This window comes from Pleurodeles waltl, chromosome 5 (genome assembly GCF_031143425.1).
Source record: "Pleurodeles waltl isolate 20211129_DDA chromosome 5, aPleWal1.hap1.20221129, whole genome shotgun sequence".
NCBI lineage: Eukaryota > Metazoa > Chordata > Amphibia > Caudata > Salamandridae > Pleurodeles > Pleurodeles waltl.
Window position 1 is genome coordinate 1,773,197,886 of NC_090444.1, and position 22,514 is coordinate 1,773,220,399.

General features: G+C 44.2%; 1 protein-coding gene across 1 annotated transcript in view; it reads right to left on the bottom strand.

Annotated features, from left to right (window-relative positions):
- Positions 1-22,514, bottom strand: part of PPP1CB (protein phosphatase 1 catalytic subunit beta) — a 261,084-nt gene that overhangs the window by 56,636 nt on the left and 181,934 nt on the right. The window contains exon 6 of the mRNA XM_069236214.1: positions 11,720-11,871. Coding sequence (XP_069092315.1) covers positions 11,720-11,871 — 152 coding nt within the window. The remainder of the gene's footprint in view (positions 1-11,719; positions 11,872-22,514) is intronic.

A 22,514-nucleotide genomic window follows, 5' to 3' on the forward strand; every position in this document is an offset into this window, starting at 1 on the left:
AAGGCAGGAGACAGGCCGGTGAGTTTCTGGAGCCAAGGCAGTTGTCGTCTTCTGGTCTTCCGCTGCAGGGGTTTTCAGCTGGGCAGTCCTTCTTGTAGTTGCAGGAATCTAATTTTCTAGGGTTCAGGGTAGCCCTTAAATACTAAATTTAAGGGCGTGTTTAGGTCTGGGGGGTTAGTAGCCAATGGCTACTAGCCCTGAGGGTGGGTACACCCTCTTTGTGCCTCCTCCCAAGGGGAGGGGGTCACAATCCTAACCCTATTGGGGGAATCCTCCATCGGCAAGATGGAGGATTTCTAAAAGTCAGAGTCACCTCAGCTCAGGACACCTTAGGGGCTGTCCTGACTGGCCAGTGACTCCTCCTTGTTTTTCTCATTATTTTCTCCGGCCTTGCCGCCAAAAGTGGGGCCTGGCCGGAGGGGGCGGGCAACTCCACTAGCTGGAGTGTCCTGCTGGGTTGGCACAAAGGAGGTGAGCCTTTGTGGCTCACCGCCAGGTGTGACAATTCCTGCCTGGGGGAGGTGTTAGCATCTCCACCCAGTGCAGGCTTTGTTACTGGCCTCAGAGTGACAAAGGCACTCTCCCCATGGGGCCAGCAACATGTCTCGGTTTGTGGCAGGCTGCTAAAACTAGTCAGCCTACACAGATAGTCGGTTAAGTTTCAGGGGGCACCTCTAAGGTGCCCTCTGGGGTGTATTTTACAATAAAATGTACACTGGCATCAGTGTGCATTTATTGTGCTGAGAAGTTTGATACCAAACTTCCCAGTTTTCAGTGTAGCCATTATGGTGCTGTGGAGTTCGTGTTTGACAAACTCCCAGACCATATACTCTTATGGCTACCCTGCACTTACAATGTCTAAGGTTTTGTTTAGACACTGTAGGGGTACCATGCTCATGCACTGGTACCCTCACCTATGGTATAGTGCACCCTGCCTTAGGGCTGTAAGGCCTGCTAGAGGGGTGTCTTACCTATACTGCATAGGCAGTGAGAGGCTGGCATGGCACCCTGAGGGGAGTGCCATGTCGACTTACTCGTTTTGTCCTCACTAGCACACACAAGCTGGCAAGCAGGGTGTCTGTGCTGAGTGAGAGGTCTCCAGGGTGGCATAAGACATGCTGCAGCCCTTAGAGACCTTCCTTGGCATCAGGGCCCTTGGTACTAGAAGTACCAGTTACAAGGGGCTTATCTGGATGCCAGGGTCTGCCAATTGTGGATACAAAAGTACAGGTTAGGGAAAGAACACTGGTGTTGGGGCCTGGTTAGCAGGCCTCAGCACACTTTCAATTGTAAACATAGCATCAGCAAAGGCAAAAAGTCAGGGGGCAACCATGCCAAGGAGGCATTTCCTTACACACACCAATTTATAAAAATAGCAAGCATCTTTATATATATATTTAGGCAGAGAAAAATTGCTCAGATGAATACATTTTTAAATAGGGAGTCTTTTCACTTTAAAAAGTGTACACACTGCAATTTTTGAGTTCTGCAATGTTAGCCTATAGGACAAAAAAAAGAGTTCTGCAATCAGGTAGAGTACAGCAACTTACAAGACCAACCACCTGGGGTTAAGATGAGTAGTGGGCAAGGTCCAATGCACCACCAACATTACACCCTCTGCAGCATGGAGTCGGCCTAGTGCAGAGTGCAAACAGTGTCAGGTGGCCAATGTATTTCTACGAAGAGCGGTCAATACAGAAAGGGGCTGCAGGCTAGGACAAGACATCCAGTTTGGGTGAACCACCGAATGGGCTCAGGTCTTACGATACTCAGGGACGAAGGAACACCACTGGTCCTCTTCTCCTCTGTCTGGGGCTTTCGGATGCGGATGTTTCTTGAACTGTCAGGTGTCCATCACCACTGGCGATCGCAGTGAACAGGGCCCACTGAACAGGCTGCTGGTGTGGACTATGGAACCAGTCCAGGTGTACCAAAAAGTGGGCCCAAGTCTCACTAACCTGGGGGATGCAGAAACACCAGTGGTCCTCTTCTCCTTGGTCTGGGGCATCCAGGTGCTGCAGTGGAATGTCCGGTTACTGTCACCAGTGGTGTTTGGGGTGGGGGTGGAGGTGGAGGGCACTGCAGGTGCGGATGAAGTTGAAGAAAAGTCATCAAGATCGATGAAATAACCAGAAGCAGTCTCTGCAAACACAGGAGCCAGTGCATTACCTGTGCATTACCTGTGGATGGATCCATTTCGCGTGGAGGTTCATAGTAGACAATGTTGTCAGTTTGTTTTGCATTGGAGTTAAAAACAGCCACATCTTGGACAGTTCTTATCGGTGAAGTGGTTACAGGAATCAGCAGAAGCTCATTCTCCACCTTCCCCATGCTCGAGGAGGCATACTCAGAAGAGTTGTTGTTTCTTCTCTGAAGAGGTATGTCCTGTTGGGTAGTGAGAGGCGACCGGGACGACACAAGGGGGCCTCTGGGTCTACTGTGCTGGATCGGCCACATGATGCAATTTGATGTTGTTGGAGACAAATTTGGAACCTGGCAGCAGTGGAAGAACAGTTCTGGCGCCTCGTATCCCCAGGAATGGAACCAGTGCGCTGTAAGATGGGCTGAAGTCATTCTTCACAGCAATCTTCTCATGAACCAGATCCCCAACTTCAGCAATCCAGCCTGTAGACATTGTGGGCAATTCCCTTATTCCTAAGGTGGCAGCACTAGCAGATGAATGATCACAAAATTGCTGAAGCTTTTGTAAGACAGTGAGACGTTCATTTATGTCAAAATGTGTGTCTGCTGCCACCATACCGGGACCATCTAGATCTGGGACATGCATAGGTACCCCAAAGAGGATCTTATAAGGAGTGCGTCTTCCCAAGGACCATCTTGGCAGATTATTTAGTGCTCTCTGGACCCCCAAGACAACTTCAGCCTGAACCTAATACTCTAGTTGTTAAGGACTACTTTAGGTCACAATTCCTCCTCTCCACAACACTATTACCCTCGGGATGATATGGGAAAGAGTAATGGCGTTCCTGAATGCCCTAGAGGCAGAAGGAGGGCCCTGGTTCGAGTGGAATTCTGCAACCTCATATATACCGATAAAGACCAGCAAGTCTTTTATAACAGTTTGAGATTCAGCCAACCGCTGTGGCCATACCCACAAGAATCTAGAACAAGAATCAACAGTGACTAAGATGTATTCGGGTGAGTAATCAGAATGTAAGGGACCACAATGGTACAGGTACATACATTCATGCACTAAGTTTTGGCAGAAAAAACATTGGAAATAGCCAAGGTTGTTTTATATTTTTTACTCACTATGTTGTTAATTAGTGTTGTGTGGTGCATGTATATTTGTTTAAGTGTCTGTAAGTCTATTCTATATGACTGGTCTGGTTTTGCACCGGGGAATAACAGGTTATTCATTGCAGATACACAGGGCTCTATTACTCCCTAGTACTCGAGCTGAGTGAGAAATTCTCATGTTTAACAGGATATTGGGGCTAAGGCGTACACCTGACAGGTATTACATGTTAGGGGGAATCCTCATCCCATCCTACTTGGTTGAGGTACAGCGTGGGTGCCTGCACTAAAGGCCAGTCAACAGCATAGGCTTTTTACCACTTCTGGAACAAGATCTGAGAAAGAAGGCAAAAATACATCTTCCCCATGTTGGAGCTTACGGACGTGTTCAGGTGGACAGTCTTTTTCTGCCAATAGGATAGCACAATTAAGTTCTTCCCCAAAAATTACACTAATTGTGCGCTCTGTCTCCCTCAATCTGGAAATTTAAATCAAACTCTGTCGGTGGGAGAATGCGCTTGTCCGCAGTCTCAACTGCAAGAATGTCATTAGTTGCTGTCGCATCCAGATGATATTTCAGACTCTGGGACATATTCTAGCTTCTGTTGCACTGTCCAGTAGGGTCACTGCCTAAGTCTTGTTCTTCAGCAATGTTCTCAAGTTTGCTGGCATGTTTTATTGAAATTGCTGCCACCTTTTTCTTTTTAAATTGTGGCTTTTGTTGTGGGGATTTGCCTTTTTTCTTGTCTGAAGACCGCTTTAAGTCTTTCTTCTGTTTCAGGTAGTCCGGACATTGCTCTGACCAGCCCACTCTCTCACTCAGTCTATCCGGTGTGTCCTGAAAGGAACAAGAGGGACGTGAATCATATCTTTCAGGAGACTTTAAAGTTTCCCTATTTCTGAGATTTTATCTCCTTTCAGAGCTTTCCGGATGCGGAGAGTCTGCTCTCTGGACATCCGACTTTATTTTGTTTATCTCAGCATTTTTTTGGAACTCCCTTGTGCTTGTTTAGTATCGTCCTTAGGGGAGGTACTCTGAATTTCAGAATTCTTCAGCTTGACTCTCAAACTATCCCATCCTATACAAGTGTAGGTGTCGGAAATAATTTTTGGTGGTTGACGCTCCTGTTCCAACTGTGGAATCTCCCGGAGCTGCTGGTGTCTAGCCAAAGCTACAGCTTCCCCTTTAATGTTACTTAGTACTATTGAAGAGACTGTGTCGAAGTTACCATCTGTTTCATCCCCAAATCTAGGGCTGAATTTGTTTTGAAATTTTCGGTAAGTTGGCAAGTTTTGGGGCCATGCATAGTAGTGTAAATTGCAGTGAAGTCGTCCACTGAGGGAACCATTCAGAATGGCAGGCACATTGTGAGAATTCTATATTTATCTTGGGAATCCCAGATGAAGAAAAACAGCTTCCAGCTGGTTATTTCTTTGGGCTATCCAGAATGAAATTTTCTTGTTACTTTGGGTGCTTTGTCCATGATAGAATGTACTGTTTGTGGGTTAATCCCAGTAACAGCCAATTGGTGACAAGCTGGTGCAGCCCGTGCTGAGGTGGTATTCAACGTTCCAATAGCGAAGTGGCTTAGTTAAAAGACCATGAAAATAGACATGATTATGTTGGATTGCTGTATCATAGAAAAACTAAATATTTTCGATCAGTTAAGTAAACAGCTATGAATTTGCTTCAGGATTCAACGGTAAGCTGGACATCCTGGAATTGCTAAGACTTTCTGCAGCAAGGCAATACTTTTGGAGGTCAAGATGACTACCTCTGAATCATCATACTCCCCACCCCCCCCCCCTCTAAGGTGGGCACCAGCTTGAAGGGGTTATCCCCACCTGATTAGCTAATTTCCCTGCCCTTCGAGGCTTGCCGCTTTAGGAAGGCTAATCAGCAGGACATCCTGTGGGTGTGGTGTTAGACCCTCTTACCAGACAAGCTTTTGTTCGGGCCTCCTGAGAGCAGAGGGCTCTTGCCCTACAGGTCCAGAATGGTGTCTCTGATGGTAGGCTGGCAAAAAGCAGTCTGTGAGTACACCAGAAGCTGGTAGAGTTTCAGAAGGCACCTCTAAGGTGCCCTCTGTGTTGATGTATTGGTAAATCCAACACCGGCATCAGTGTGGGATCACAAATGCGAGATGTTTGATACCAAACATCCCCATCTTCAGTGAACCCATCATGTAGCTGGGGAACTTGTATTGCAAATGCATTTAAGATGGCTTCCCTGGTCACTTTCTATGTCTGGGAATTAAATACATAGCAGCGGCATACCTGCTCATGAAGATATGCCCTCACATGTGATATAATGCAATCTGTCTCAGGGCTATAAGGCCAGCTAGAGGGGGGCTTACATATATATTGCATGCAGTTTTAGAAGACATGGCTCACAGGCTGCGTACCATGATGTGTTTTCCCTTTTGCCTGCACCAAGGCACGTAACCTGCAATGGCAGCTGTTGTGCTTGGGTGGTACACTTCCTGCCACAGCCCTCAGGAACCCTCTTTAGTACCCCAGCCCCTAGGTACCATTTACTAGGGACTTAGAGGGTGCTAAAGGATTTGCCAATTGGGTTAATAACTGTGCAGTTTTGGGAAGAGCTCTGTCACTGGGTACCTGGGTAGTAGGAACCCAGTGGACTTCCAGTCGAAATCACATCAGATGCCAGGCAAAAAGTGGGGAGTAACCATGTCAAAAAGTGGTACTTATCTACAAGAACACACAGGGATGTTAACTTATCAGTGTCTGTCGTAATGTTTTTCAGGGCATCATCAGTGTTTGCAGAACTTGCAGTCACGTACTTCTTCTCCAAATGGGGTACTGACAGTGGTACCATAGCTGGCTTCCTCATCAACTTAAGGCTTTGACCAAACAAAGTCTGGTATGGGTAAGAACCTTATGCTTTGCATTCCTGATACTTCAAGTCATAAAAGAAGCACTGTGGCTCCAGTGAAGCCATAGGGAGATTTAGTCTCTGAACCTATCCTTCAGAGCATGAAAACGGGCTAGGTCATCTGGAGGTGAACATGGTTGGATGGGTGTCCCTGTCACCACTCTGGGGTATGATAGATATTCATCCAATTCATAATTAGATCCATTGTCTCCTTGTTGCAGGTTCACCTTCTTCCAAATATGAATACACAGCAAGTCTTAGTCCCATATGTCCTTAGGAACTGGCCATACCAGTGGTTTTATGACAACTCAGAGGTGTGTCCGGAGGCGGCAAAGGAGATGGGGTGGCGAAAGAGTGCAGCTGGCAGGTCAGAGACAGGGCATGCGTAGGATGCCTAGCAGGTTTGAGGGAGTAATCTTTGAAAAGTGCCCATCATCTGCTGCAGCAGGCACTTGCATTTACGCTGGTTCTTTACATGCACAACAGGTTACACAATATTAAGGAGGGTTGCCAACTCCTCCAAAGGCCTGTGGATGATATTTATACTCCTGGTAGGTTTCCTCTTCATCTAAAACTTTCTCCTCAAAATCTGTGCCAATGCACAACCAGCATAGGATTGTAGGCTGCCTTCCAGGCATCTGCTGAGATTTGCTTGCAGCAGAGAGTCCAGAATATAGGTGGGTAAGCTGGCGACCACCCTTATTGGTGAAAAGGTATCCGCGTAGAAGCAGGTAAGGCATTATTTCTGGGTTTGATGGGATGGTGAAAGATGGTTTGTCATTGACTGTCACAGTTGACGGCAGAAGGCAAGACATCCTTGGGGTAGACACAGACTGTCCCATTCAATGATTGTCTTGCTGCTGAAGGAGTGCTAATTGTTGAGCGCCTGATCATCAACAGGGTTTTCGACCATCATCTCTTCATGGCTTTTGAAGAGGTGTGACCCTTACTTAACAGGAATGTAGTCAGCAAAGTAGTCTAAGATGGTGGCTTTTCCGTCATCATAGGTAGGGATGACTTAGAAGCCATCAGTGAGAGGGTGCAGAAGTGCAGTGGACTGTCGGGGTTGCTGTCCCCGAAGGCAGTTGCGCTTGAGGGGCCTGCAGGCTTTGAGGCCGTGGGCATTGGTGTGAAGGTCACAGTGGGGTAACCCACGATAGACTTTTGTTCTGGAGAGGTTGGAGACTAGGTTGCCACTGTTGGCCCACTAACACTGGCTGGGGGGCAGGAGTGCAGTGGTGTTGTCGTCCCGGGGGTAGTTTTGGCAATCCAGAAGCCTCTTCAGTGGTTCTTTGGAGCCTGGAAGGGGGGATACTGCAAGTAGAACCAAGCTCCCTACACCAAGCATGAAGCCTTGTGAGCTGGATATAAGTGAAAAATACACAGCTCACGTGGATCATCAATATAGATATTTCTGTCCACAGGAAGAACAGGATTTGAAAAGAGATTTTTTCTTTAAGTGAGTCGTGACAGCTGGTGACATAGGAGAGGCCTCCACGGACCAGAAAAAGAAGATTATCCGGAAAATGTACCCTAAGAACAACTTACAGTACTTTGAACGCTAAAGGTAGGGCTTGTTCAACTCCAGGATAAACTAGAAAAGTTAACATGATAAAGTAACAGAGGTTATTGCACAGCTATTCTTGGAGACTCCTTTATATGACAGGCAGTAGAAATCAGGTATGCAGGCCTCTTGGGGAGCAGGAGAGCTTAACACTTTCACCTCACTGACCGAAGTTCGGATTGTTTCTAATGAGGTGGATGTGCTAGTACACAAATTCTGTTGTTGAGGCATGTAGTCATTTCAACACTTCTTGCTATATAAAGTAACAGCAGACTCCTAGCCTGAATGAGTCATGAAAGCAACATATGAAAGATTAAATGCTGGAAAAGTGTGGTTATATTAAACCTCCCACCTATTTAATTTTTTCTAAATCTCGATGTTGGCAAACAAATGATTTAACCCGATAGGTGCTGGTGTCGGCCACTGCCCACACACCCTCCCTGGTGCAGGACACGACCAGTAACCAACACCAGGGAGGGGTTTGAAAAATCCTCTGGTGCGTTGCACCAGAGAATTGCTTATTTTTTTTTTAATTTAAGCCCTCCGTCGGGAGACACGGAAGAGCTTCCGTGTCTCCCCCCTGTAACCCCACCAACCCTTTTATGACATCTGCAAGGTGTACTGACGTCACACTGGTCCCCCCCCCCCCCCCCCCCCTATCAATTGTCAATACGTGTGTGGTTGGATGACTGCTCCCCAAGCCCTAAGTCGGGTAACAGAGGACAGCTCTGACATAGGATCAGATACTGAGACAGCATCTGAGGGATAGGACAAAGGCGCACACTCTGGGAGTGATTTTTCAGTCGGAGGAGTCCCATCCGACAACTCTTCCAGTGATTCTGAGGGAGGTGATGAGGACAGTTGTGATGTCCCTTCGCAAGCGTAGTCTGTGCAGCGGGACAATAGTGGGTTAGCCTAACCCAGAGAGCAGGTGCATGCGGCGGCACACAGAGAGTGCTCTCTTGGGAGCTCCCCAATTTAGTTCAGCCCCAAATTCCACCACCCAAATCGTATTGTGGAGACATCAATATTATCTATCATAAAACAACCTGGTTTTGCAAGGCAGGCACAAGCGTTTTTGGTCCTGGGCTCGGCGGCCATATAGGGAAATCTACAAAACCCAGACATTTCTGGAAACTAGACACCCGGTGGAGTCCACAGAGGTGTGGCTTGTGTGGGTTCCCCAATGTTTTCCTACCCAGAATACCCTGCAAAGATGAACTGTTGAATAAAAACTCTTCTTTCTTGCACTTCTGTCACACAAACTACAGGAATATGCTGGGATCCACAAAATTCCTACCACCCAGAGTCGTTGTTCCTTCCCTCCCCCCGTCCTGATAAAAACGCTACCCCACTTGAGTGCCTGTACCTAGTGCCTGCGTCAGGAATGGATCACCACAGAGTCAACAGTTGCCCTCATGCAAGGACTAACATTGAACATTGTGTGACCTATTCCTGACACAGGCACTAGGCCTACCCAAACAAGTGAAGTTAACCTGGTGAGTGCCACAAGGTACCCCATCCTGGGTTCCCCTAGGTGTCTAGTTTTCAGAAATGTCCATGTTTGCTAGGTTTTCCTAGGTGCCGGCTGAGCTAGAGGCCAAAATCCACAGCTAGGCACTTTGCAAAAAACAGGTAAATTTTCATAACAAAAATGTCATGTGTCCATGTTGTGTTTTGGGGCATTTCCTGTTGCAGGCACTAGGCCTACCCACACAAGTGAGGTACCATTTTTATCAGGAGACTTGGGGGAATGCTGGATCGAAGGAAATTTGTGGCTCCTCTCCGATTCCAGAATTTCTATCACTGAAATGTGAGGAAAAAAGTGTTTTTTTTGGCCAAATCTTGAGGTTTGCAAAGGATTCTGGGTAACAGAACCTGGTGACAGCCCCATCCTGGATTCTCCTAGTTGCCTAGTTTTAAAAATGCACAGGTTTGATAGGTTTATGTGATGTGCCCATGTTGCATTTCCCGTTGCGGACACCAGGCCTAACCACGCAAGTGAAGTACCATTTTTAATCGGGAGACTTTGGGGGGAGGGGGATTGACACAGAATAGAAGAACAAGTGTTATTGTTCCTTGTCTTTCTCTACATTTTTTCCTTCCAAATGTAAGACAGTGTGTAGAAAAGAAGTCTATTTGAGAAATGCCCTGTAATTCACATGCTAGTATGGGGACCCCAGAATGCAATAACCACTGCTTCTCAACACCTTATCTTGTGCCCATTTTGGAAATACAAAGGTTTCCTGAATACATATTTTTCATTCTTTATATTTCACCAAATTAATTGCTGTATGCCCGGTATACAATGAAAACCCATTGCAAGGTGCAGCTCATTTATTGGCTCTGGGTACCATAGGGTTCTTGATGAACCTACAAGCCCTATACATCCCCGCAACCATAAGAGTCCAGCAGACATAACAGTATATTGCTTTCAAAAATCTGCCATAGCTGGAAAAAGTTATAGAAGAAAACAGAAATGGCTTTTTTCCCATCTTAATTTCACTATTTTATTTCACCGGTTACTTTCTGTAGGAAAACCTTGAAGGATCTACACAAACGACCCCTTGCTGAATTCAGACTTTTGTCTACTTTACAGAAATGTTTAGCTGTCCGGGATCCAGCACTGGTTTCACACCCATTTCTGCCACTAACTGGAAGGAGGCTGAAAGCACAAAAGATAGTAAAAATGGGGTATGTCCCAGTAAAAGCCAACATTGTGTTGAAAAAGGTGTTTTTCTGATTCAAGTCTGCCTGTTCCTGAAAATTGGGAAGATGGTGATTTTAGCACCGGAATCCTTTTATTGATGCCATTGTCAGGGGGGGGAAAAAAACACATGCTTTCTTCTGCAGCCATTTTTTTGCAGTTTTTAGGCATGCATTTGGAGTTGGACTTGCCAGTGGACTTCAAGTGGGAAATACAGAGGTCCTGGGGATGGGCCAGGGACCAAGACTGAACTTGTGACTGAGTGGAATCTTCACGAAAGCCACAGCTACGTACTTTTGTTCACTAACATACATCTCTGTCTCCTAGTCCTCAATCATCTTTGGGTGCAAGAGGGCCCACTTATCACATGACAGTTGTGTCCCAAGGCCAGGCAGATGTGGCACAGCTTGAATCCTTTTCGTTTTCTGTAGCACACTGGACAGTTTAGGAGTTGTCAGAAGACCGCCAAATGATTAAGCAGAGCTCCAGGTCCACGTAGGAAGGAGTGTATAGGAAGGAACTGATGTCAGTACTTTTTTTTTCGTGGCTCTACTGAGTCATCACTTCTAGGCGTATTGGTGTCAGTGTGGCGCTGCTTAACACCACAAAGTGCCTGTGGGACTACTGCAAAAAAAAAAAAAAAAAAAAAGAAGAACTTGCTCCATCCGGCACCTGGGAGATGTTTTATGCTGAATAATCTACGGTTAAAAGTATCCATAAGAAAGCAATATTTTATAACAACCGTGACATGCATGGGTAGAGGTAATGTAAATCTAATCTGGCATTACATGCATAAACTTCTTGCAGTGGATCTGGCACTGGTATATGTTAATCAAATTGCCTTATATGTTAGAAACAAAATAATTAATATAGTGCTGTACCATATTTTTCTTGTAAAAACGTTTTTTTCTATTATTGATCTAAACAATGTAAACCTTACATGTGAGCTCATATCCTGCCAATCAGAGTCCAGGCAGCCATCAATTAGCAGGATTTTGGAAGCCACTGAATATGGTGAAACACTTACTGAATTAGTGATGTTGGCTTGAGCAATGTGTAATGAACCGCACAGACAAATTGACCTTTGGTTGTCTCATCACAACAATGAGTTTTGGAAGAACAATGTGAAGAACCCCATTTTGGTTCATTTAAAAATCGAACGAACATTAGCAATTATAAGTGTTAAACAAAGGTTTGAAATCATGTCTGCTACCTTCAGCTACTTCAAGAAGAGGAATATGGAAGAGAACTATTCATTTGGAAAGAAGTGTTTTACGACTCAAAACCTACTTACCTGATGAGCACGACATATCAAATCCAGATCATGACGGTTCAGAAATTTGCTTACAACATCAGCTCCAAATGTAAAGGAAACGCCACGGTCATTTTCGCCCCATCCTTGCACATCCTTATCAGGATCAGACCACAGCAAGTCACAAAGCAAGCCTGTAAAATAATTTTCATATAACATTCAAAAGCCATTATAACAGTCTCTACGTATGGTCGTTGGATGAACACAGCATTCGGTCGGACTGTACTGAAAAGCATAATGTCAGGTATCCTCTCTGAATCCAGAAAATAAGCTTAACTTTTTACGTACAGAGGGCCTGTGGAACACGTGGTGTTTGCATGAAAAACAAATTAGAAATGTTTTCTTTACTTGCGTGTTTTTTAAAATTTGTATTTGTTTTAAATAAAAAAAAAATTAGCTAACTCCGAAAACAAATATTTTTACCCCTTTTAAAAACTAAAGAAAATATATAGGCTCTAACAGTCTGTACACACCCAATGTCAACTGAAACTGTACACTGCAGAGTTCTAGAATCTGCCAGAATTCCATCATGCAGTGCACGTTAGTTGGAAATTTCCTTTTTTAAGAATACAGTTCAAGAAACAAGAAACCCTTACACTTTCTGGCAAAGCTTTTGGAATAATGCAGGTTTGTTTATGGACTCAGTTAAAATACCCATAACAGAACTATAATTAAAGGACTGTTTAATTTTCCTCATCAGTGAATTTTATTCTAGAAATCCATAAAAAGTAAACTACATTTCCCTACCCCCGAAAAGAAAGAAAAACTGACCTGAAATGGCACCTAGAGCATGAAAACAGCACTAGGGAAACACATTATGCAGAGACGTCCGGTTCAGAAATCAATACAACAATGCTGAGCAAGTGTCTGAACTGATGTCTAGGTTGCTGCTTCAGGAATGTGGAAATGGGAATATTCTTCAGGAGAGCAGCTGCAGCTTCCCATTCCCAGTCAGTGTGATGGATCCAAAGCCTCCACAGCAATGCCCTGTTAGTTTTTTGATTGCACATAACTAAAGAGTCAGTCCATCCAGCTAGGCTTTAAGTCGGGGCGAACAGTACTATACGGATAGACCAATAGTTAACAAATAGCTGTTTTGTCTACAATACTTTATCTTGTTTAAACAGTGTCAGAGAGCCCTTTTTTACATACAGAATGTGAAGAGTCTTTTTTATGGGAGAAGGAACCAGGAGTTAAAAAGTTAGGATAGAAATATCACGATTTCTAAAAGAAAGACAACTTCTAAAGGCAAATGTACTACACTGGAAAACCATAGGGACTTCATCTATGCAGAAATCTTTATGCTCACATACCCATCTGATTTGAGTCACCACATTGAGTACCACATGGAAAATACTATGACAAAAGTTGAAAATCTGCTTGGTGCTTGTGCCCAAAGCGAAGGATCATCAATTCTGCAACAGCAATATCAAGTTCAGTGTGTGGAGGGATTTCTATGTTTGGAGGTTTCCTAATATCTTTAAGGAAATATTTAATATCAGGGATACTGAAAAAACCTACCAAAGAACGCCATATGAGCAGCGCTCTAAATCAAACATACTTTAACAGATGAAAATTGAAGGGTAGGTGTTGCCAAATAAACAAGAAAGGACCATCTTCTTTCATGTCCTAAGGTTGACCTGTTTCTGGAGGCACCACATGTGGAACCTCTACCCCTTGAAGGTGTACGATGAATAAAACGGTAAGGCTTCCGAAGGATGTTCAGTTGTCTGGAAGGTTCAGGAGAATGTACTGGAGATACTCAAGAGTCTGGCATTCTGATCTTGAGAATGAGGTTGAAGTGACAGGTCCAGGAGGTCTCAATAACTTAACTATTGTGGCCAATCTAGAGAAATTATAATTGTCATTTTGCATATTATACTCTTGCCTATTAGGTAGGAAGAAGCGGGTTTGGAAGAAAAACATATGCAAAAGTCTTCTACCAGTTTAGTAAACGAACAATCCTCTTAGGTCTGAATTACGAAAACCAGGACGCAAAGACGTTGCATTCATATAATTGCCTATAGCATAAAAGTCTATTTTAGGAGAATATCAGGTGGGAGAGATGCCTTTGTTTCTAATTGTCAGTTCTGTTAGTCCACTTTCTAGTTCTGGAGGCCTAGGAGTTGTACAGTTTTAAGAGACTGTTTCTTGCAAAAGATCACTTCCACATTATCAGAGCGTCTCAAGGGGATTCTGTATCTGACTCCCATGTTTATTCAGATAATAAATCACTGCCATAGAAGGTTTGCAATGGGATGGTATCTAGAATGGAACACCGTGCTGAATATGGTGATGCACATCTTTTGCATCACCATAAAAAGGTACTAAATGGTGCTCCTGCAAAAAGTAAACGTTTTGGTCTTGTGGGTGGGGGTGTTTTTGTGTTTGTTTATTTTCCATGGACAGTGTTTTTTGTTTTGCCAATAGCTTTGGTGTCGTTTGATGAATGTTCACGAAATTTTCCAAACTTTTGTTATGGTCGGTTCAGCTGCTGTGGTGAAAGTTGTGGTGAACCGTCAGTGTGTGGTGGTTGGAGGTGTGGATGTGTGTGTGTGTGTGTGGTGGTTGGAGGTGTGGATGTGTGTGTGTGTGTGTGTGTGTGTGTGTGTGTGTGGTGGTTGGAGGTGTGGATGTGTGTGTGTGTGTGTGTGTGTGTGTGTGTGTGTGTGGTGGTTGGAGGTGTGTGTGTGTGTGTGTGTGTGTGTGTGTGTGGTGGTTGGAGGTGTGGATGTGGGTGTGTGTGTGTGTGGTGGTTGGAGGTGTGGATGTGGGTGTGTGTGGTGGTTGGAGGTGTGGATGTGGGTGTGTGTGTGTGGGGATGTGTGTGTGTGTGTGGGGGTGTGTGTGTGTGTGTGGGGGTGTGTGTGTGTGTGTGGGGGTGTGTGTGTGTGTGTGGGGGTGTGTGGGGGTGTGGGTGTGTGGGGGTGTGGGTGGGGGTGTGTGTGTGTGTGTGTGTGTGTGTTTTGGGAGAGATGGTCAAAAAAAAGGAGGGGGTCCTAAAACAGTTTTTCCACATTCTATGTCACATTTCTGAACACAACTACAGCCCAAACCGATGAACAGATTTTCATCAAATTTGGCAGAAAGCTAGGTGGTTTGTGTAAATCTGTTCAGTAGTTTTAAAGATACTGAAGCAAAAACAACAGATATTTGGGCATGCGCTTCCTCCGCAGATCCAACTGTCCCCATGCTGATATCTGATTGGCTGCCAACACTTCAACAAGGAAGGCACCCAGGATTAATGGGTGGGTCCAAAAAAAAAAAAAAAAAGATTTAAAAAAAAAAAAAAAGAATTGGACCCCAGAAGAAGGGCTACCCGGGGCAGAAACTGGCCTGAATGGGGGGGGGGGGGGGGGTAAGGGGCGGACCACATGGCTCCCCTACCAAAGATTTTTTTTTTTTTTTTGAAGGTCAGGCTCCAAGGGATCTTGTCCCAAAGTGCCAAAATTAGCCAGGGGAGAGGGGCATACGGACTTGCGACCAACTACAGTTGTGCTTGGCCAAAGGCGGCCCTGTGGCCAACCCCCACTGCAAATAACTCGAAGCCCAAGTTAACTATAACTTGCACCTTCGCCATGCACTAATTACCCCAGATATTACAAAACTCATGACTTTCATAAACGTCAGAAAAAATATCAATGAAACACTAGAAGTCAAATTATTCACGAAAACTTAGGCCACGAGTTATAGTTGCTTGAAATAACTAGCCATAAGAGGTAAATTTCTATGTTTTTTAGGAATAAAATGTGGGCCTAACTATAACATCCCTGAAACTTTTTTTAATATTCATTCCCTCTCCCTCCCCCTCTCTCTCTGACCATTTTGGCAGATTTAGGTCAAAGTCAAAGTCAAATTCATCTTTATTCTGATGTCATCCATAAAAGATGTACACATAAAAGCAATAAAATATATACACATATATGATTACATTTCCATAAAACATGCACATGATTCATCCCAATTTCATCTTTGTTATGCCAACCAGCAATCATATTACTCATCCTCAATGCGTAAATCCTCTAAAAGGGTGTATACATTTTTGTAGGTTTGATTGCACAAGTCATACATTGTTACAGCAAAACAAATTTCTATAGTACTTAGTTTACATAAATAGTTAAAAGCCTCTTTAAAACAAAACTATCTGTTAGCAATAAACAACGGCTTTAGAAAACATTTCCTAATATCATGATAAAAGTTACAAAATAAAATGCTGTGTGTCCGTTGCAAGCACAGTTCGGTAAGTACCTGGACCACTTCCCCATTTAGGAAATGCTACTAAAAAGTGCAGGTCCCCAAATCACAATCTGGTTAGATAAAACCTATCTTGCACATTTGTTACTGTTGACAAGTAGCTTTGAACAACATTATCTTAATAGCTACTCATGTACCTCCTAACTGCAGGTTTTATACCTTTTCTGGCAGCCCTTTCGACCTCCCTCTGCCCCATCAGTAGCTTCTTCAACTCTTACTAGAATAAAAAAAAAAAATACTATTCTGATCATCCAGATCGGGATTCATATCTATACCTTTCAACAAATTCTTCAAAAGAGCAAACCATGGGACTTTATCTCAATGCTTTAGAGCTAAATAATCTCCAATGTCGTCTTTGGTAAACCCTGTTCCTGTTTTAGACCAGATTCCGTACCAGGATAATCATGCCCTTATGTAAATAGAATCTTCTAAAACGGGGGATGCTAATTCCTTGTGTACAATAAACAAAGATTTGGAGTCCGCCACAGCAAGTAATCTACATAGGAATCTATTCACCATTGCTTGTAGCAATTGCCTTATGGGGTTCAGCAAATGTACAGAGTCATACGTAACACTACTGATGGTTTTACCCTTATAAATTTGTAAAATCTCAATAATAGGTTTATTGCCAATTTTAGCTGAAAACCTGAAGATTACCTCAGTTGATCTTAAAAAATAGATTTTTCATATTTTCCAGATGCTGATTCCAGGAACCCAAATTAGAGGAGTGAAGACCCAAATATGTAAATCTGTTCACCTCTACATGTTTTCGACCTTTAGCCGTATAGATTTTCTTCTTGGCCTTACCAGACCCATGTCATTGCAAATGTTTTTCTCCAAATTTAGACATCGCTTTTCTCCATAAATTTTATAAAACAGTCAATCAGTCGCTGGAGACCATTCGCAGTCTGTGATAACAGGACCCCATTATCTGTGTACAGGAGGACTGGGACTGAACGGCTGCTGACCTTCGGTGCGTCTGCAGGCAATTTCTGTAGATAGGCATCCACCCCATTAATGTATAGGAAAAATAGAAGTGGTGATAAATTGCACCCCTGGTGAATGTCCCCATCCTAAAGCCAGGAATGCACTCTCCATTTATCCCATAAAGTATCCGAGCTGTTACATGGCTAAAAAGCTGTCATAGAAAACTAAATCGACAGGTGTGCACAGATCTGTCAAAACGTCCCACATTTTAGCATGATTGACAAGATCAAAGGCGCTGCTGAGATCCGCAAAACACAGGACTAGATCACTCTTTTTTGCTATAGTATATTTCCTCGTAATTAAATGGAGACTGATGCACTGTTCTAAAGATCACAACCTCAGGCCTAACGTCTAATTGTGTTTGCGTAAGCACCTGATTATCTGTTACCCAAGTCTCCAGCCTTTCTAAAAGTATTCAACCTAAAAATTCGACTGAGGAATCCAAGAGGAAGATTGGTCCCTATTACCTTTTTAAAAATAGGGACAATTATGCTTTCAGCCAGGAAGTTAGAATATATACTTTTGAAACTGCTGAATGTACTTGTGTTAGGATAGGGGCCTCAAGTCAAAATTTGACATGAAAGCATCTACCAGGACCCCATCTGGAGCGTTTATTAATAATCTCTTCTCTAATCCTAGGGCAGTTTGTAAAGCTCGTTTAAGCTCTTGACTACCTTTAGTATAAGTATGATTCCCCCCCCCCCCAGTTTTTTAGGGCCTTTGCTTTCAGATCTGGATATTAAGCTCCCTGATATGGCCATACTAAGCTTATGAAAAGCAAATAGAATTTCCCATGATCACTGAATCCATGTCATGCATATTATAATCTCCTCTTTATTTCCAATAGTAACTTAATCAATCAGAAGAACTTCATTTATACTCGTCCACCTTAATCTGATTTTAGAATGTCAAAAATGTAAATGAAATATTAGAAGTCAAATTATTGAAGAAAAATGGTGAGTGCGCATGGTGAGGGAGTGAGTTATAGTTACTTGAAATAACTAGCTATAGCAGGTGAATTTCTATGGTTTTGTACGCTTAAAACGCGAGCCTAAATATGTCCCGGTAACCTTTGGGAAGGAGGGTGAGAGAAAACCTGACTGAAGAATGGGTCAGTGTCTTCACCAGCGAGTTCAGATGACCGTTGTTATCCCAAAGGCATATAGGTAGTCTGTAATTTTAACAGGCTGAAATAACGATTCTGATAATCTGATCCATAGCCCTGATTCCACAAGAAGGTCTAGAAAAGTATTCATGTCATGTTAAAGTTTCAGTTTGTTACTCATCTTGACTAGAAAGTAGTTACAGTACTAACAGATCAATATGCCCTCTCAGTGTATTGCTGTTGCTACCACCAAAGGCATAAACGTGCAAAATAATTTTCGGGCAGATTTGAAACAAAAGGAAGCACTTGCAACTGGTAGTGCGAGATTTCGGAACCCAAGACATTTCTTGCGGTTCTTGAAAACAGACGTGGAACTATTCATACTGGAAATCTATGAACACCATCCAGTCTCCTTGGTTATGATGCTGAAAAACATTGACAGCCAAAACTCATAACTTCCCCCTCTTTACCCACTTACTGGCACATTTTAGTTGAAGAATTTGCTTTTTTTTCCTTTACCAAAAAGGTCAGTAGATGCCTTCGTTCTTTTAAATTTTGGGTGTCCTGCATACAGCAGTCTTGGGAAGAAAGTGTGTGTCCTAATAAACATGGTTTAAATGTAGGGGTCTCAAGATCCTCTGAGGTATGCAAAGTAGAAAAGAACAGAATCCGAGCACCCTGTGCAATCAGTGAAAATGCTTGGAAAAGTCCCAACCCAACCAGCAAAGTGAGAAACTCACTAGTAGGCAAACCTTGCCAGCAGCTGAGGAATTTTTTGTAAGCTTGAAAGGAAACCGTTACCCTACTAAAATCAGTTTGTGGCATGTATTGCTGTGGATTCACATGCTGTGCATACTCCTGCCATCTAGTGTTGAGCTCAGACGTGTGGTCTTCCAGCTGCCTTCCCAAGCTTACCAAGCTGAGCCCCCAAAAATGGCAATACAGCTTTTCTGCCCCTCTGGGAGCGAACCTGTGGGATTTTACACCCCATTCTAGCCCACCTAGACACCAGGGAAGTTATTATAAGGCAGGAAATGAGTGGTGGGGATGGTCCGCTGACACCTCTGGCCAAGTCCACATCCCAAAAAATACCAGTCTTTCTGCCCCACCAGGGCTAATTTAGTCAGTTTTACCACCCACTAAACCATAGGGAATATTTTTTAAAAGGCAAATATTGAGGTGTCTAAGGCCACTTGGGTTCCTCAGGGCAGATTTTTGCTAGACACCCTCAATCCACTCCCAGGGGGCAGAATGTGATGCACCTGCTCTGGTGTTAAATTCTGGCACAATGCCTGAGTGAACTACCCCTACACACAAATTTCTTTTTGGGACTATTTTTCCCATGGTGTCTAGTGCTCTTTCTGTAACCGCGGGGGCTACTGGTGCATCTGTTCTAGGGTGGTAGCACTGTGTGAAATGTGTGACAAATAGACCAAAAAAAATAGCTAGGCACTGCACCCTGTTCCTACCCCAGAAAAGGTGCATCAGTCTTTCTGCCCTGTGGGGAACAGAGCATTCACCCAAAATCTGCCCCTTGGGGATAGAAAGGACACAAGCAATTTAAACATGGCCCGAAACCAACAAAAGGCTGGGGGTGACCTACTCTGGCATCAAACCAATACTCCTGTACAAGAATGGGCAATCGAGTTATTTTTTGTCCCCTTGGTACTAAAGCATCCCCATCCCTATTGCAAGAGGGGATGTTTTGATTCTTTTGGATTTTTATTTATCTTTACTCGTATGAGTACGAGCCCCAATATCATCCTACTTCTATTTTCAATGGCGGCACTTTTCAGGCTCGGGTCAGCTGTCACCTGGGGAAACAAAGCCCTGGCATTTTTTGGAAAACTAAACACCAGTGGCAGCCCAAGAGGGTGTACCTCATGTGGATCTATTGGTATTTTCTTACCCTTAATTCTCTGCAAATCTCAAACTGACTGAAATTGAGCATTTTCCTTGCACTTTAGTGATATAAACTTACAGAAATCACTACCACCCAGCATTCTCCCACTTGTCTCAAAAACGCTAGCCCACGTGGGTGGCTGGGCCTAGTGCCTGTGAAAACAAAGTCCCAAAATGAAGTATGGACCAGTCGGCAACAGGGGTAGTTCCAGCGTTTGGGCCCACGATGGGCAGCCACAAGGGATATCTACCAAACCCACATATTTCTGGTAACTAGATATCTGGGGAAGACCAGGGTGGTGCACCTCGTGTGGATCCTACAAGGTTTTCTTACCGACAAGGCCATGTAAATCTCAAATGTTGACTGAAATCACACATTTTTGTTGCATTTCTGGGATTAAAACTTCCAGAAACTTCAGTGATCCACAAAATTCCTATCACCCAGCTTTTTCCCACTAGTACAGATATATAAGCTACTCCACTTGTGTGTGTGGCTGGGCCTACTGCTCAACAGGCACAAATCAAACCGCTGTTAATGAGTCGTTCCACCAGTCTCCTACTGACCTTGATTTGATGCTTGCCTGCCCTGTGTACCCGCTGAGCCAGGGCCCAAATTCCACAGCTACCCACTTTCCAAAAAAGGATCAGTTTTGAGAGGAAAAACGTGATGTATCCATGATGCATTTTAGGCTGCTTTCTGGGAAGCAAATCACACCTTTCAGGGAAGTATTTCACACTACTTTCATGCCTTTTCCCAGGCTGGGTGTTGAAGAGTTAATGCAGGCTAGCCCCCAGTGACGTTAAGTAGGGTAAAAGTAACTTTCCCAATGTTACTTTCATTCATATTTATTAAGAAATCTGGCCACCAATGAACTTTAAAACAGGTTTAGTTTATGGGTAGGCGAAGCTCGCTGAGTGGAATTCCTGTTACATAGTAATGCCATAAGATTCCGCAGAGTTTCACGAGTGGGTGGAATTATGGCACGCCACGCTGATTTTTAGCCCTGGGATCTTTTTCGTGCTAACAGCACCATGAGGTGCGCCAGATGGCGCTGCTTCTTTCTGGTGCTTGAGTAGATATCGCCTCTGGGCTAGGGTGAGCATCTTGAATTTGTCCTTCCGCAGCAAGACATTGAGAGGGCGAAGGTCCAAGATGGGACAGGGGCCCCCATACTTTCTCAGCACCAAGAATAGCAGAAATAATTACAACCAACTTCTGGCAGTCACCCTCTCTATGGCTTCAAAACAGGACGCATTTCCTCCTGTAGAAGGGACCAATGATTTCCTGTTAACCATTCAGAAGATGGTGGAAGGTGTGGCAGGAAGACCGATTCGTAAAGCGTAACCCCATGGAACAATTTAAAAGAACCACTTGTCTAAAGTTATTGCCTGCCAAACTTGCAGAAAGGGTGAGCTTCTGCCTCCAAGAGGATGGAGGTGTGTAGGCATGGATATAGTAAAAAAGGTTTGGAGGTTGTGGCAGCCGGAGGGTCCGGAGACTCGACTGCACGCTGCAACTGTTGTCCGCATTGTCAATGGGCACCACGGCCGTTAGCACAAAATGTTTGGGGGGGGGAGAGAGACTGCTGCACTGGTTATATTGGCTGACTTTCTTGAAAGCCCTACCGAAGCCATGGAAGGGGCGAAACTGTAGATGCCACTGATGAGGCGGGGCAGACAGGTCCAGGGAGCACGTTGCGGCCCTGCTCTCCTTCAAGCACTCAAGAGCAGAGAATGCTTTATCTACAACAAGTTTGGACCCACTGAATCACATGTTCATCAGGCTAGCTTGGACATCGCCTGAAAAACCAATTGATCACAACCAAGCATGTCTGCGCAGTGCCAAGTCTTGAATGCACTGGAAAATAATCACACATGTCTGTTCAGAGACCATAGGCCACCAAGTCCCAGAAGGCAAGGGTCCAGCAGCACAATAGTCAGCTAGCATTCACTGAATGGAGGGCTAGGCTTGTGGGAGAAAAAACGTGGTTGCCAAAAGTTTTTAATCTTTTCAAGTCCTTGTCAGGTGGAGTGGAAGGAAACAAATTCAGGTTTACCTTAGCAGCTGATACCTGTACTACAAGGCACTACAGCAAGGGGTGTTTGATGAGGACGTTTAACTGGGGGTCCCAAAGCCTTCGTGCAGGTTTCCAGGAAGTTATCTGCCTCACTAAAAGAGACGGGGCTCAACTAGTCTGGACAGGCTACAGAAATGTAGTCAATACATTGGTCTTGACCACCTGAGTAGTGAGCAGAAGTTCAAGCACATCTGATGCCCTTCCCAACACGATGGCAGAAAGAGGAATGATCCTCAGTGGCAGGGCCCAAAGGTGAAGCCAACCTAGTGTCTGGCGACGTCTGCAGACCACTGCCATCCTGGATATTCTCCTACAAGTGATCTAGTTGACCTCATGATAGGCCTGAACAAATCCATCCCTAGCATCATACATGGAGTTGTCTGAATACATTTGAAACAATTCATGAATAAAATAAGCCTATTTAAGGAGCAAGGGCACTCTACTCGAGTCA